Source organism: Bolinopsis microptera, chromosome 6 (genome assembly GCF_026151205.1).
Source record: "Bolinopsis microptera isolate Bmic1 chromosome 6, MBARI_Bmic_1.0, whole genome shotgun sequence".
Classification (NCBI taxonomy): Eukaryota; Metazoa; Ctenophora; class Tentaculata; order Lobata; family Bolinopsidae; genus Bolinopsis; species Bolinopsis microptera.
In genome coordinates this window covers 5,453,569-5,470,582 of record NC_087077.1, presented here as the reverse complement: position 1 = coordinate 5,470,582, position 17,014 = coordinate 5,453,569, and the positions used below count along the sequence as shown (strand labels likewise).

The following is a 17,014-nucleotide window of genomic DNA, read 5'->3' as shown; positions in this document are numbered from 1 at the left end:
TTTGAACAATATCATTTAATATTTGAGTGCAATATGCTGTGGCCTGTGACTGTAATTGTAGTTTTTAAACAAACCAGCTTTGCACAAGGTTCCATAACTAGTAAGGTCAATGAAGATAAGGAAGACGAGCAGAGCTCCAAAAAGGGAAGCAGAAAAGTTGATATGTATGATAGAATCAGTCAACCTCCTTATGTGGGGGAACCTGACCAACCCCACTACAGTGGCGATAAGGCAGATAACAGACACCCCACAGCCAGCAACACTGATGATATCAAGAACTGTTTTGTGGGTCTGTGGGATAAAGCTATCGTCTCTTGTCATCAGTACACTGAAACTAGTTAGATGGGTTGTCTGGCAGACCACGTATTCATCAGTTTCCTTTATCTTTTTCGTGCCAGATGTTGACCAGCTCTGTGTTGAAGTGTCCCAGTACATGCAGTCTGCGTTGTTAGGTCCGTAGAAGAGTTTATTCAGGGTTATGTTAGCAACAAAGCCGGACAGATCTATGTTGGTTTGTTCTTTACTAAAGCTAGCACCAATTATATAGCTTGCAACGTTGGTCGATGTGTATCTGCAATGAATTAGTTCGACTAAGAAATTAGTATTACAGTAAATACATCATCTCTTTTTATTTCCTTTCTGTAAGCTTATAAAATAGGCCAAAGAAAGCAAAATATACTGATGCTTAATTTTACCCATCAACTTTGGTTTCAATCAATTCAAATCTAAAACCGTAATTACAACTTACACGCTACTGTCATAAACTGTAAACCACATGCGTCCCATGGCATGAGAAATTGGTATGGATATAGAATTTGCTGTGTCATCCAATTCAACATACCAATCAAAGTACTGCATATTATCGATTGTGGTTTCATTGTAAACAACGAAAGTGACGTCGTTGTCCCTGAAGTTTGTAATCTTTATTCATATTATATTAATGTATTATGCAAAGAATCTCTATAGTGATCTCCTAGTTTTAGTGCTATAGAAGACCTAAATTACCTTCAAGATTTAATTAATTAATTATAGAATTTTGGTTATAGAATAGGAATTGTTTACAAAATGATTATATTTTACTTACTTTTGTTCGATATCTACAGCTGTTAATCCCAATCCATCGCCTGCCAATTTAAAAGTAGACGATCTTTCCACATTCACATTTTCCCCAATAAGATCTACTATATCTAAGCATGCTTGAGTCTGAGTCACATTTTTTACTCCTCTAATTCTTTTCTTAGATACTGTGTTGGTTGCTTCAAATATGTTGGCTAATGCCTTGTTGTCACTGTACGATTGTTCAGCGATTCCCTTCAGAATACTCACTGCATAATCGATTTCTGACGCAAACATGAAATTATTTTCTTTGACGATGACAAGCATGTCCTCTGACATTTTCTGTGGCTCCACATGTCCCTCTTTGACTTGATTACCAATATCTTTTAACTGTCCATCCATTATGCTGGCGCAATAATTATCATTGTTTGGCTCAAAGTCTCCTCGTTCAATACATTTGACTTTCTCAACGAGTGAGAATCCCTCGTCACATATTATGTCAACATATTGCCCCACCTGAAAATGTTTTTAACTAATACATTTAGGAATTACAAGTTTTGGGTTTTTAGTGACTTCCATGTGACTGTACCACATGTTTATAAAAGATATCAATGAACTGTTATCAATATCATGACGTGGTTTTCGTATTGATGATAATATACACTGAACAAAAAAGTCAGTGAAATACAAAATATGTGCTTTACCCTAATTTTGTTTCCGTCTACTCTACCGTTATTCATTCCCTGCAGATCAGCCGGATCACAAGTCTGTGCCCACTCAACATTCTTTGTGTCTGATACCTTGTCGGATTTGCACGTGTACATTCCAGGATGGTCTACCGTTAGTGCTGTTGTCCACCCTTTCTCAGTCAGGAAAGATTTTGTCTCTAACAGGTCATTGGCGGAATGCCAAGTCAGGTTTACGTAGGACACATTTATGGCAGTGCATAAGATTTCAATACTTCGATTAGATTTAAGAACAGCATTGTTTGCAACTCTTAAATTCAGCTCCAGGATGTCTTTTATCAGTTGAAACTCCGTGACTTGAACTTGCTTTGGCCATTCGATCTTTAGTCCAGACAGTTTGGTCGGATCTTCACAGTTGATGCCGTCAAGTTGATGAAATTTGCCACTTTCTTGTTTGGACAGGCTTATTACTTCGTCTTGGATCTCAACCTGTGAATTGTGATGCACTAGTTACGTTTTGATTTTATAATTTTCTTAGAATGTTGTAAACAAATCTAATATTATACACTGATATGATAACTTGATGAGTTTTCCGAAATTATCATTAAGAGCATTATGGTAAACTATGATGTGCTGTATTTCAGATACCTACCTCTGCGGTCCCAGGACAAGTGACTGTTTTCTTTATCACTGCATATCCATTTTCATATGTATTGTCGTACTTTGTAAACATTCTTACTTCCCGAACATGCTGCCCCTGTGTGTGTGTGTGTGTCGAAGTAGAACAAGAGTTCGATCTGCACGCTGCAGATCTATGATCTATTATATAATTAATCTGATTTCGAACTTTTAAAATCCTGTAATGTAAAATCCTGTAATTTGAACAAACAAAACCCCATTTACTGTGAACCCCGATTTACCGTGGTAAATCGGAGTTGTACTGTACCAGGTAGATGTTATATTGACTTACAGAACTAAGGCTGATATGGAGGAAGTGGGATCCTAACTTGTCGGATTGGAAGGGATTTTCGAGGTCATCATCAAAGAGAATCCCAGTTTCGTTATTTAAAGTCACTGAAGAGCTCTGTTCTAAACCTTTTGTGCCCGACTTAACTGTGCTGTCCCAATTGTCATTTGTATATTTTAGCTTCAGGTGTTCTGCAGAGGGAGGTGTATTAGGTGTGTAACTGTGTGTAACTGTGTGTAACTGTGTGTAACTGTGTGTAACTGTGTGTAACTGTGTGTAACTGTGTGTAACTGTGTGTAACTGTGTGTAACTGTCCGCTAAAAAACAGTAACTGTCCGCTAAAGAACACGGATATACGATAATTTATAACCACTTAAAAGCTTACAATTTTAGGTGGCTTCCATGTCTATTTTTATATTTGTTTTATAACTCTATAATATATTATAGTATAATATTGATATAAGTTCATTTGAATTTGCTGTACAAAATGGAATATCATTTTCATCATTAGTCATGTGATTAGCCTACCTGATAGACGCTTACAAACTACCAGTGCGGTATTATGCTTGCGATGGTTAAAATTCTCCAGATTACCGTCTGTACTGAGAACTACTGGCGTTGAATTTGGGGTACATTGGAATGTGTCATTATCTCTCTTTGTAATTGTCTGAAAATATTTAATCCGTCTTGCAGCTGATCGTGTTGATTAAAAATATCCAAGATTGTTTTTAACGAGTAGACATGAATAATATACATGGTATAGGTCGGGATCAAGTAAAGAGCTCCTTTTAACTTTTTAAATGTTCATTTATGAGAATAACTGGCATCCACTGGTACTGTTTAAACGGATCATAAGTGTAAGATCGACTTTAATCAAGATCACTGACCGGCTCAACTTGGTAGTTTTTCCCGGATGTATCACAAGCAGCTACGATTAAGTTCTGGTGTGGGAATTGCACTTGAACCAGTCTGATCTCAACCTCAGAGCTGGGTGATACTGGTACTCCACGGTCTTTCTGGCATACAACTTTCAAATTGCCACTGCTTGCGTTCTCACGTACGTAGTACTCCACTGAAAATAACACATTCCTTGTTAGTTACAATTATTAAACTTAATCGAACAAATAGTAATGGAAAATAAGAGGAATATCACAATTTATGATGATAGGTTTTCCTGTGTTCAAAACAAAATGTTTCTAACCTTCGGTAACAGAGCATGCAGTGTTCCAACAATTTCGTCCCACTATATTGTAACCATGACAAATGTTGGTGTAGCCTTCTAAGCTTTTGCTGAAATCGAATTCAGTTGTTTCGTTGATTTGGTACAGTAAAACCTCGATTTACCAAGTAAAACCGTCCTTTACTGTAAAGCCCAATTTACCGCGTGACGCCTGTTTCTATTACCCAAACCGGTAAATCAGGGTTTTACTGCTGCCAGTATTATAGGCATTTCTTTTCATAAAGATAACATGACTTTACATAAATAATGTAGAAAGACATAAAAGCATAAAGAATAATCGGCATACCGTGAAATTGTATTGTAAGCACCATCGTCTATCTTTGGGCCGTCACTTCCCTTCAGTAGGCCAATCCAGGCCATCGTGGCTTTATCTTCAGGGGGCAAATTTACAGAAAGGGATGCGTTTTGTTTCCTACACATCTTGATTGCTTTGTCTTGTGATACGTTCTTTTTGCTTACTTTGGGTAACTCTACACGCTTCCCATATGGAGCTGTAAATTCTATTGTAAGCACCCTAGAAACTACAAGCCTACTCTGTCTTTATATTGATTTTAGAGTCCACAATATAAGATGGCATGAGATCCATGCTAGAGTATAAAATTTCCATTTTACCATGTACTAAACACACCCGTACTTAAATAATTATTTTCCTCGCACTGAAATAATTGAAATAATTGAAATATTTTAATTCTATAAAGAGACTCACATGGTTTTAAAACCTCTATCTCGGATAAGACTTGTTCCAGTTTCCTACCCTCTTTCAGTTGGATTGTTATGAAGAAGTCGTTCAGCAGCTTTGGAGGATCAAATAACCAGTACCTTTCCCCGCTTGGTTCCACTTTCTCTGTGTAATCTTCCCATTTCCAGTGAATAAAGTAATTCTTTATTGCACCCTGAAAAAAGTGATTATATAAAGTTAATGTTGTTTGGCTAATATTACGTTGTTATCCAGGTAAAATGCAATTACCGTAGCTAAAATGCTAAGAGTAACATTAATAGGTCTAGTTTACCTGGGGGTGTTCATCATTGGGTGCGTGAAGTCTAATTTTTGACACAAAAAGTGGAAGTTTATCTTTTTCCAACGGTTCGGTAGCAAGATCAATTTTTAGTAAATAAGATGGTCCATTCAGTCCGGTATTGCATTTGCAGGGTTCTTTAAAATTTTCGTCATGTAAGCATGCTATATCGTCGTTGCTGTTTGCATCCTTTGCAACGCTAACTAATACAGCTGAAATTAATAAAATTGTATGTGATACCATGATTGATCCTTAGACAAGCTTAAGGCAAAAAAGTCGGTATAACATTATTTGTGGTCATTTCTGTCCGCTAAATTATCGTTAGAAATTTCAAAAACATTTCACTTGCTGCTAATTTAAACTGCTGTTGGGTCCAGAAACCACTTTCAAACCACTAACAATGAATAGGAATCCTCTCTTCGTTGATATACTGTTTGACGATATCAGGGATGTTATCAGTACAATCACCATTTTCTGTTGTTAACGTACACACTTGGAACCCTGGGTAATAATCATCGAATTTTGTTCGGAATCAGTCTTACTATAGTTATATAACTTATAAGTGTAGTCACTATTCAGATGCCAACTTTGCGTTGATTGTGGTTATAAGTGGAGTTATATTTCATGAAATATCCATTGTTACTTTCATAAATCTTGTTAACGTAGAATTAGAATTAGAATTAAATTTACACAGCAATACAATAAGAATAAAGATAATCTAAAGAAGCTTCAAACTGCAATGTAGGACATTCAAGTCAGTCAGAAACTGTTAGAAGAATACCCTTCTAGGGACATAGAATCAAAACATATATTATGTCATAAGCTATAAGTTAATGAATATGGTACAGTGAGATTTAATATTAAACTGTGGGTATGAAGGTTATTTATAACCTATCCATTATCCAAGCATTGTTCAATTCGTTGGACACAAATTTAGAAACAGTAACCCTGCTAAAATAAAAATACTCACCCGACTGACAAGCCACCTCGTAAAGTAGAGCGGACCAAAAGACCAACAAAAACATAATGCTTAACTATCAAACTGAAGAACATGCACCAGCCAGCTAGAGAGAGAGAGAGAGAGAGAGAAAGAGAAGGAGCTGTTTCGTCAAACAAACACCTGGGTACTGCAGCTCCCTCCTGTCTCACAATTACAGCAGAACTCGGTAAATTACTCCCCTTCTCCAGCTCGTAATGTCTTAATATGAGAGTGATTATAAAGCAGCTGAGTGTTTTCATTCACAACTCTACGGCCTTCTTTCCTTAAAGTATCTGCTACGTGACAATTCAAAAAAGAAAAAGTCCACATAAATTCTGAGCTTACGGCTAATCAGCGGTTGCCATGGCAGCGAAGAAATCAGCCCGGGCACCTGTTCAGATGTCAAATAAAACATCATGTCCCTGACCTCAAGCTGATAATTGCTGTCACGTGACCCCTTGTAAATGTCACATGACCCCTTGTAATCTGGTCATCTAGAGGTTGGGATTAAGTTTGTGAGCAGCTGTCCGACTATTCATCCGCCCAATCGCTCTGCCTGAATCGATTACTGCTGGATCAAATCTTAGTGCAAAACTTATGTTTTATAGAGTACTGATCTTTATTCTTTATATATTTATACATATAATAGTTCTGTACCCTAACGTATTGGAATAATAAATTCCAATATTTATTGGTACATATATTATAGCAATCGTGAAGCGTTCGTACGGAGCGATTTCTGATTCCTGTTTAACATTGCCCGACGTGCAAACACACCAAGCTCCAAGCTGCATTAGGCTAACTGACCCTGACTGCATGAATGAAATGTATATAATATTATATATTATACATCCGTATCATCTATTAACATAATACGAATTCGAACATACCATAGCCTTGTAGATGTATGTATTGGTGTATCTGAGATCGTTTGCGAGATCATTTGTTGAGTCAGTTATTTCAGCTGTCATGATATTGAGCAGTGCATATACCAAACAGGGTGAATTGTAGGCACAATGCTTAAAGTGAGCAGTGAACTATCTGAACACCTGGCGGCTGACAACTAATAGCAGACCAATTTACAATTATTCAACGTAGAAGGGTCGAGGGGGATCTAAGTGACCAGAACTTGGCTGATATTGTATCACGTGTTAATGTTAGAACTGTGACCAAATATGTGACCAAATATTGAAGAATATGATCTAATGATCACAAACATCACTATATATATAAACAAAAGCTCTAAGAAACAGATAGTAAACAAAGTAAACATTTCTGTCCCCTAATCTTTCTCAAACAAAAGTCATGCAATTTGCATACTTCTCCATTTAACTCTATTCTGAGCAATTAACGTTAAATAGTCCAAATCACATAAATTATTTAACGATAATTTTCGGACACTAAGGTCGTGTAGAATCAGTGAGAAAAGGTTTGACTGCGGTCTTCCACGCCGCCCTTGAAGCTGTAAGGTGTTGACAGCAAAAACAAGCGACGAATAGGCTGGGCCATCTGTAGGCCCACGCAGTACATGTCCGAGCATCCTCCACCGACTACGAGCCACTTTAGCTGACAATGGTTCGCTATTGCAGCGTTTATACAAGTTCTTGTTGGAGATGATGTGAGGGTATTTGTAATTCAAAATTGATCGCAGATGACGTCTGTGAGCAATATCTAGTTTTTCCAATACTGATTTAGGGGCAGCCCAGCAAGATGAATTGTACATTAAAACGGATACTACCAGAGCCTCATACAACAGAAGCCTCTTGCTCAGAGGGATCTTATGGTTCCAAGCTTTCTTGTATTTGTTAAACGCGGCATATCCCAGACATATCCTTCTAGAGATGTCCTCCTTGCTACAAAGCATGGAGCCAAGCGTGATACTCTTTCTCCAGAGCTCGTTCCCTGCAATTGGCTTACCCTGATCGTCTTTAGCTCCCTTTTCAGCTAAGTACACATGAGTGAAATCAGTTTTGTCTTCGTTAACGAAGAGATTCCAATCTTTAAGGACTTCTGTTGCAATAGGCAACAGCTCCCTCAAATTGTCTTCATCTTCATCATTGAAGTCGATATCATCAGCATACTCACTGTCAAGTGGAAGACCAATATCGGTGATAGGTGGGTTAGGCCTATTCGTTGCAGTTTCAAGCCTGTTACGGAGGTCACGCAAGGCACCCGCTAAGACAAGTGTGAACAAGCATCCAGACAGACAGTCACTCTGGAATTCAGCAGACAGTGTACCGTTGATATTGACTTTGAGCTTGGTGTTGGAAAGCAAAAGTCTTACTAAACGGACTTCGTCATCATCACAGCCACACTCAACAAGAAGATCGAGGATGGTAGATTGTCGTATAGTGTCAAAGGCACTAGACATGTCGATCCCCATACGATGGTATTCCCACCTCTTCCTCTGGACAACTGATAACATCACACGCTGGCACCATACAATGTCAGCACATGATCTACCCTGCTTGTAAGCACATTGCCATGGACCAGTGAAGGCATTGACTTTATTCTCAATTCTCTTCAAGGTTGCCATTGAAAGAATCTTTCTAACAGCATTTGAGAGAGTGAGGGGTCGTAGATTCTTCACTGGACCAATGGGCTTATTTGGCTTCTGTAAGGGGGTAATGTTTGCCTGTCCAATGGGGTCAAGGTAGGAATTGGTCTCGAAGCTTCTATTGATAATGTCTGCAAAACGTCTGTGTACTGATCCAGTAGAATACTTGAGAAGCTCATTAGGAATCCCATCTGGGCCGTTAGCTGCGCTCGACCATTTTTGAGACTTCTAGCAGCTGATCCGATTTCTTCACTAGTGAATGGCTTAACTAGTGGGCGAGGAGGTCCTACAAAAGGTTCTAAAGGTGCTTCATCACGAGTAAGTTGTTGCTCAAGGTACTTAGCAACTACGGCAGCTTTACCAGTTTAACATCACTATAAATAAATAAATGTCACAGAAACAATTATTAACGATTTAAACTATTCTTGATCTTGTTATTTTTAACATAATTGTTCTCTAATCCTTTCAATTTATTAGGTTATAGGATGTAAAAGATAGAACCAAGAGGAAGAGAGAGTCTTACAGGATAGTCTTACAAGATCCACTGAGCAGAACAGTATGGGCCATGACGTGTAGTTTTGGGAGATGAGCCAATCTACTAAACTTGGTATGTAGAAAATATTAGATCTACTAAACTTGGTATGTAGAAAATATTAGATGGTTGGCATTTCGCCAGCTGTCCTGACAGACAGTTGATCAGATATCTTACTACTTGTACTTGAAAAGGTCTCCTCCTAGTCGTTGGAGTGGCCTGCACCACATAGTAACTCCTTTCTCCGGTATATTAGACCTCTCCAGTGAACCCTGTCTGTAGCTTGTTGTTCTGCATCTTCTATTGTGATGTTATCGACACCTGTGAAGATTGCTGCATCCTCCCGGACGCATGACAACCAGTTTTTCCGAGGTCTGCCTCTTGATCTTTTACCATGCTTTGGGATCCAGTGCAGAAGATATTTGGGTATTCTTTCTTCTGGCATCCTCACCACATGGCCAAACCATCGGAGCCTAGCTGCTCGTACGAAAGTATCAACAGGGGCGATGTTAGCCCGCTTTAGTACGTCAGCATTAGATACGTGATAAAACCATTTGATTTTCAGGATTCTTCTCAGACATCTATGATGGAACACCTCGAATCTTTTTATCTGCGTCTGAGTGGTATTCCATACCTCACTTCCATATAGCAGTATAGTGAGGACAGCCGCTTTGTATATCCTGATTTTAGTTGGTGTCTTGATGAACTGCGACTGTACCATATACTGCTAAGCTGATAGAATGCCCCAGAGGCTTTTTGAATTCGAGCTGATAATTCTTTGTCAATTGTTCCATTCCCACTGATGATAGCACCCAAGTAAGTGAAACTGCTGACCTGCTGTATTGGGAGACCTTCCACACTGATGTCCATAGTGTCGTCTTTAGAATACGGCCTCTGCGAAGCACTTTTACTGACAACCATGCTCTGTGTTTTGCCAGCATTAATCTTCAAACCCGCATAGGCACTGTATTTGCAGAGAAGGTCAGTGGTTTCCTGCAGCCCTTCTTTTGAGTTATCTAACATGGCCATGTCATCAGCGTAATCAGTGTCCAAGAGATGTTTCTCTTCTACCCCGGGGGCTGGCAGCTGTAATAAAGCCCCCTTACTAATGACCTTGTTTAGTTCCATAAGGTATGCTGAAAAATTCAAACAAAAGTTGAAGACTGGTGGTCCCTGTATATCACCTTGCCCACTTCCCGAGTTGACATCAAACCAACCTGTTACCTCTCCATTGACCCTAACAGCACTAACTGTGTGAGTAAAGAACGCCTTCATGATTCTAATGTACTTGTCAGGCAGGCCGTAGTGCTGCATACTTCTCCAAATGAACTGCCTGTCAATCGAATCAAAAGCTGCTTTGAAATCAACAAAATTAATATACAGAGGGATATTATACTCAATACATTGGTGTATAATACAGCGGAGTGAATAAACCTGGTCAATACATGAGCGATTCTGTCTAAAACCACTTTGATTCTCCCGGAGAAATTTCTCCATGCCAATGCTAAGTCTCCGCAGGAGTATCATCTGAAGGAGCTTCGAGGCTGTGGATCTTAATGTTATGCCTCTGTTGTTAGCGCAATGAGAGGTGTCACCCTTCTTTCCAACGATGATAATAACACCTTTGGACCAATCCTCAGGAATCTTCTCATCTTCCCACACTTTCTTGAACAACACAACTAGTTGATCAACCAACCCATCCTGTCCATACTTAAGTTGCTCGTTGGTGATACCATCCACTCCTGGACTTTTGTGATTCTTGAGTTTTTTAAGGGCATCAACAATCTCGTTTCTAGTAGGAGCCTCATCCGAATCGGAAAGGTCGTCAAAACTGGGTTGCGGAGGGATGTTGTCTAGGTCAGACATATTGGCCTCTTGTGGGGGAGGGTTCAATAGCCTAGAAAAGTGCTCTTTCCACCTTTCTTTCTGGGCATGTGGGTCGGCAATCAACTGGCCAGATACGTCTCTAACTGCAGTTGACTGCTTCTTCTTCTTTCCAGATATGACATTGATCTTCTGCCATACCTCACGTTGCTGGCCTTTTCTCGCAGCTTCTTCTAAGTCATCGGCCATTCTAAGTGCCCAGTTGTTATCGTCCACCTTGCTACTTTTTTTAAAGAGCTTATTCAATCTAGAATACTCTGACCTGTTAGCGTTCGAATTAGGGTCTTTACGCTTAAATTTCTTACGGTTCTTCAATAATTCTTTTGTCTTCTGAGATTGGTGCCTGTCCTTCTTTTTTCGAGGCCTTTGCCCAAGGACTTCCATGGACACTTGTGTGACAGTTGTTTTGAAGTTGTCCCACATTGATTCCAGGTCAGCCTCAGGTTCCAAACAGTCAAATTTGTTTCTCAGAACAATGTTGTATTCGGAAATAAGTGAATGATCACGCAAGTGCTCAATAGCAGGAATCTCGAGCTTATGTTCTTGCTTCTTTTTCACTGACATAAGCTTCATTCTTAGTCGTGCTCTTACCAAATAGTGATCAGACCCAATGTCAGCCCCTCTACAAACTTTTACATTTAGCAAAGAGCCTCCAAACTTCTTACTGATACAGATGTGGTCTATTTGGTTTACAGTACGACCATTAGGTGATCTCCACGTACCTTTATGTATATCCTTTTGCTGAAACATAGTGCCACCGATGGTAAGTTGGTGGGCGATGCAAAAGTCCAACAATCGGGTACCATTGTCATTTGATGAGCTGTGAAGCAAGTGTCCACCAATGACACCTGACATAGAACTACAGTCCGATGTGATCTTAGCATTAAGATCACCGAGCAGTAATTTTAAATCATGTCGGGGTAGCTCATCGAATGCACTTGACAACTGCTGGTAGAATTCATCCTTATCATTATCTGAAGCCCCCTCAGTTGGCGCATATGCCACAACAACAGAGATGTTCGGGTGTTGACTATGCAGCCTTGCACTCAACAAACGGTCAGATATTGGTAGATAGGAAATTAATGAATTTTTAATCCTCTTTGAAAGGGAAAGACCAACACCTCGCCTTCTTATACCGTCTGTCCTCCCTGAATAAATAAGTAAGGAGCCATTATCCAGTAGCTCTGATCCTGTACCAGGCATATGGGTCTCAATTATACCCAGCAAGTCCAACTTATACTCAGAGATATTCTCTGATAGCTGAAACAACTGACTTGAGCTGCTGGTCAGAGATAATACATTCCATGTCCCAAATGTAAGACCTGTTTTAGAATAATTCGCTGGCTGTTTCTTATTAGAATCGGAGTCCACATGGGTGATCTGCGGAGAAATAAATCTGCTACAATGACGTGTTCTCCCAACACTCATCTGGCCACGGGGGTCCATTAGGCTTTGCCCCGCCACCTTCATACTGGTATCATCCGTCCTTGCAGAGGGAGCCACACACCGTTTCTTGTTGTTACTTTGTGATGTTTCTGCAGCAAATGTTTAGAGAGGAGAAGTTGCCAGCATCTCGCACCCGGTTTTTTATCGACCTTTGCCTGTCTAGATCCATAGTGTTTAGTTGCACGTCATCTGTTTGAACTGGGGTCACCCAGGACAGATTACAATGCTTAATAGTAGCACCTCGAAAAGGATGTGATTCTTCATCACGCACTATGGTCATTGGAATAGGAGAGGTTATAGGTGACACGATCACTATTCCCTGAGATTAAAAATAATCTCTTACCACCAATAATCTCTTACCATCTTAATCAGATATCATGTCAAGTATATTATATATACTGTGGTATGCGTACAATTTCATGATTTGTACAGCTATGTAGATATTATGTCTGTCGTATATTAATTGATGTATCGCGTGGGTATTTTCTCGTGTGATATGCAAGACTTCGGACTCAGTTGTCATAGTTTTTTTTTTTCTCAGAACTAAGTTAATACTTTTCCTTTGCGAATGTGACTTAATTCACTGTTTTAAATTATCATGATCTTAAGAAACACTTTACACGTTAAATTGTTAACGTTCCACATTATTCAGGTCTGATCAAAGAAAGTATCAAGAAGTCGACCCTGCTAGCATCCCACAACCTCCAGAACTATGCCCTCACAAAACGGAACAACTTCCTCTCCAAACCTATCATCTTCACTCTGAACAACCAGGTTAGCTCGTAACAATTAAACGTTTAAGTAAATGCTACCATTTAGCGCTAAAATCTATTCGAATATTAATTTAATGGTTGATTGTGTTTGTTGATTGGTAATAAATAGTAAGATTGTCTTTTCTCAAAATGTTTTTTCTCAGTTTCAGCACCTGGTGTCACCTGAGAATATAGAGCATGTTAAGATGAAATGTGATGAAGCGTACCATAAGGTGGCTGGAACAGAGGTTACGGAGGTTCAGGATAGGGTGAGTTTACTTTTATTACTCTCTGAGAACTGATTTATTGGAATTTTCAAATGTGTCCGCCAACTTTGCAAATTGTTAATTGATGTTAATTGAATCGCTTTGTTTTATTAACATGATAATCTGAGGTTGATCGCTGAAAGTGATCGTATATTCTTTGAGTACGGTAGACGCACAGCTGTAGGCCCTTATCCTTCTAAACTCACATTCATTATAACATGATATAATAGGTGTCCGTTCCGGGGGTTTTTAATGGTGAAAAATGGTGAAATTTTACATTTTGTACACTCAATTCACCATAAAAATCATTCATCATTTTTCACCATTTTACACATTTTTTCACCATTAATATTATATAATAGGTGTCCAATCTGACAAGTAACGTTATTTGTGACAGGCCCGTGAATTAGAAAGTAAACTGAACATGAAGCGTAAGAACATGTTAGAAGCACGTGAACAGATGGACAATGTGAATGAGCGTCTGAGAGGTATTGCAGTGGAGCTGGAGAATGCTAGACGTGGAGATCCCAAACATCTTCATCTGAGGCAGCTCGAGTACGATACCATTCAGGTACCTTGTTTAATGTTTATCGGAAAATGTGACAACTTTGTAACCTTATTTAGCCTGGAATAGAAAATATAATTTAGCTTTATAACATGTGTCTTCCTGTGACTCTGACTTTACTTGCAGGAGGAGATGAAACTGAGTAAACTGGTACAAAAAACAGAATTTTCAGAACGTGAGACGTTTACCTGGTTAATGAACGCTGTGAGGGAGAGCCATGAGACTGAGCGGAACTATAATCAGAGGATTAAAATGCTATCACTCATCGGTAATTACTGCATTGTTACTTTATTTGACATCTAAGTGTCCCTTCGTTTTTAGCTATTTTTAAAATTAAAAATTATATGTTTTAATTTTATGATATTATTTGATTACTCACTATTTTGTTCTTCCAGGTGCAATAATAGGTCCCTTCATTGGATACATGTTCAGTGCGCGGCTCAATGCTAATCGCTTCAGAAGAATGGAGGATATTATCAACAGGAAGCTTGAGCTCCTCAGTTTCACAACCCTCAATGCCATCAGGGAGATTCATGATTTAGAGCCAGAGGTAATGTCTGACTCAGAGAAGGAGGGCCTTGTCTCGAGGATATTTGGCATCTTTAATATGATGCAATCGTTATTGATAGAGTCTTACAACGTTGCTGTTAGTTCTTCGTCCGACTTATTACAAAACCTCAAAGAAAATACTGAGAATAATGTGGCAATAGCTGAGGTTGTGGCTGAAAAATCTAAAAAGGTTCAAGAGAAAAAGGCAGTGGTAGAGACCAAACCCCAAACCAAGGAAACTGGCTCACAAGTTACAACAAGCATGCCTGTTGAGAGAATTGTGGTTGAGAAGATAATCGAGAGGCTAATACCACAGGAAATAGACTATGCTAATCTACCTGAGTTTAAATCTTTGATGGGATCTCTGAAGACAATCGAAGAGAAACAAGACAACTTGAAGCAGCTTCTGATCACATCTCAAGAACTTCACGAGTCCGGTAAAATAGAGGTTTCTGTGAACTCGTCCGATGACGAGATCATCTCCATGCTTCAAGCTGACCAACAGATGGTCAGGAAGCTTCTGCTCTCAGTTTCAGACCTGCTTCAAGACTCCCGGACAAGTTTGGGGAGCACTTTGAATTCTGTTGTATCAAATATTGAGAGCTTATCTATGAAGATATCGAACAATTCAGAACTTTACGTTGGGAACTTGGAGCATTCCAAGATAGTCAATGACATTGTCAAATCTCTTGAAGACGTGAAATCTAGTATGGACACCATTGAAACGTATAACATGAACGGTTTGAACAAACAGTCTTCAGAAATGACGAATATCCACGGTGATTTGAGCAAACAGATAGATGGTGTTAGGCAGGATCTTGATATGCAGTCGAGTAATTTAGATCAAATCAATGATTCTTTAGTTAATGGGTTTAACTCGCAGGATAGCTATGTTTCAGATATTGGTAATCTTCTAAATGCAATAAGTGGGGTAGTTTGTGAAATTGAAGCTGATAATTCGGTTGATTCTGTAATCGACAAGGTAGATCAAGTGACTGCTGCATTAGCTGAAATGAGGAGTTTATTGGTCACATCAACTGATGCTAGCTGTGAAAAACTAGACGGCGTTGAAACGATTATATCAAATAGCCTTGACAAAACTCTACAAAAATTCGAGGAAAGTATTCTTAGCCAATATCAGAGCCGTTGTGATGCTTTAATGGAAAAAATAGACGAAATAACCATACAACCTTCGACAATTACCTATAATACCATTGAATCTGCTGTAGAAACAGAGGCTCAAAGTGTGGAGGATGTCGAAAAGGTTATATCAGATAATCTGGACAAGACTCTTCAGAAGTTTGAAGAAAATATCATCAGCGAATACCAGAACCGTCACGAAGTTTTACTAGAGAAGATAGACGAAATATCAAAAGTACCTCCCACAGTTATTTACTCAACAATCTCAACGTCAGAACCGGAACCTCAAGATGTTGAGATTGCGTCTGGGTTCGTAGGTTTTCCCGAAGAGATTCTTGATGATTCCAACTTTCCACCATCGCTTACAGAGGGAGAGAATGAAACTATTTCAACTGGAGTTGAGGACCAATCTAGTGCTTCCACTGATGCAGTTGTTGGGGATTCTGTAATAGACATGGTGAAGACTTTTAGTTCTAGCTCTCAGTTGGAAGAAACTGTAGAACCCCTTGATGGCGCTGATGAATCTGCAGTTGAATCTGAAAGTAAGGAAGAAAGTTCACATTCCTATACAGATTCAGCAATTGCATCTGCCAAGTACAAGCGACGTTGATACTTCCATAAAGTTACCAGAAACGATAGAACCTACCCAACCACCGGAAGATGATTTTTCTGACCCGGATATCAACGTTCCTATTAAAGATACCATTGAAGAAATTATGTCAGATTTAAAAGTAACATCATCTGACCCTGCTTTTGATAAGTTTGACTCTTCTAATGAACTTGTTGGTTACCCTGGGGCCCTGGTGACCGAAAAGAAATCAACTGTTTATCTTTACAGTGTTTTTGTCGCAGTTTCCACTGTTATTTTGTACTTTTTAAAATGATTTTAATATGATCGCGAGTTTTTGACATTGTATAATAAAATATTATATATAATATGAATGATGAACGTATTTTCTAATTATTTTTCATGGGCCTAGCTATTAAATACTTAAATAAGGGGGCTATTCGTAAATAAAGATAACTGCAACTTTAATATTTATAATTAATATTAATCAAGTTTATAATTAACGTTCATCTGTTGACTGTTATGTTGTTCATTTCTAAATCAATGATAGGTTTATAATGACGGCTCACTAATTTTAGTCATTGCAAAGTTGCGTTCTGAGTAATTGGTGGCAATAGCTTGGCTAACTAACCACCAGGAAATATTCACCATCATATCTTGAACGATCCGCAAAAATTGTCAGCCATTTATATGTATCACAAACTGTTCTAATTTCATTCGGCTTACCATTGGTCTCTCATCATGATCTTCAACTGAGAACTTTAACTAGTAGGATGTCAATCTTCAGTTCATCTTCCAGGTTTATCAAAAA

General features: G+C 38.9%; 1 protein-coding gene across 1 annotated transcript; it reads left to right on the top strand.

Annotated features, from left to right (window-relative positions):
- The first annotated feature begins 8,969 nt into the window (after positions 1-8,969).
- LOC134816775 (uncharacterized) lies at positions 8,970-16,791 on the top strand. Its single transcript, XM_063825767.1, has 6 exons — positions 8,970-9,108; positions 13,016-13,137; positions 13,280-13,384; positions 13,779-13,952; positions 14,073-14,214; positions 14,342-16,791. Exons 1-6 carry the CDS (start codon positions 9,087-9,089, stop codon positions 16,243-16,245), a joined length of 2,469 nt encoding a protein of 822 aa, XP_063681837.1. The 5' UTR covers positions 8,970-9,086; the 3' UTR covers positions 16,246-16,791.
- Positions 16,792-17,014: the final 223 nt, after the last annotated feature.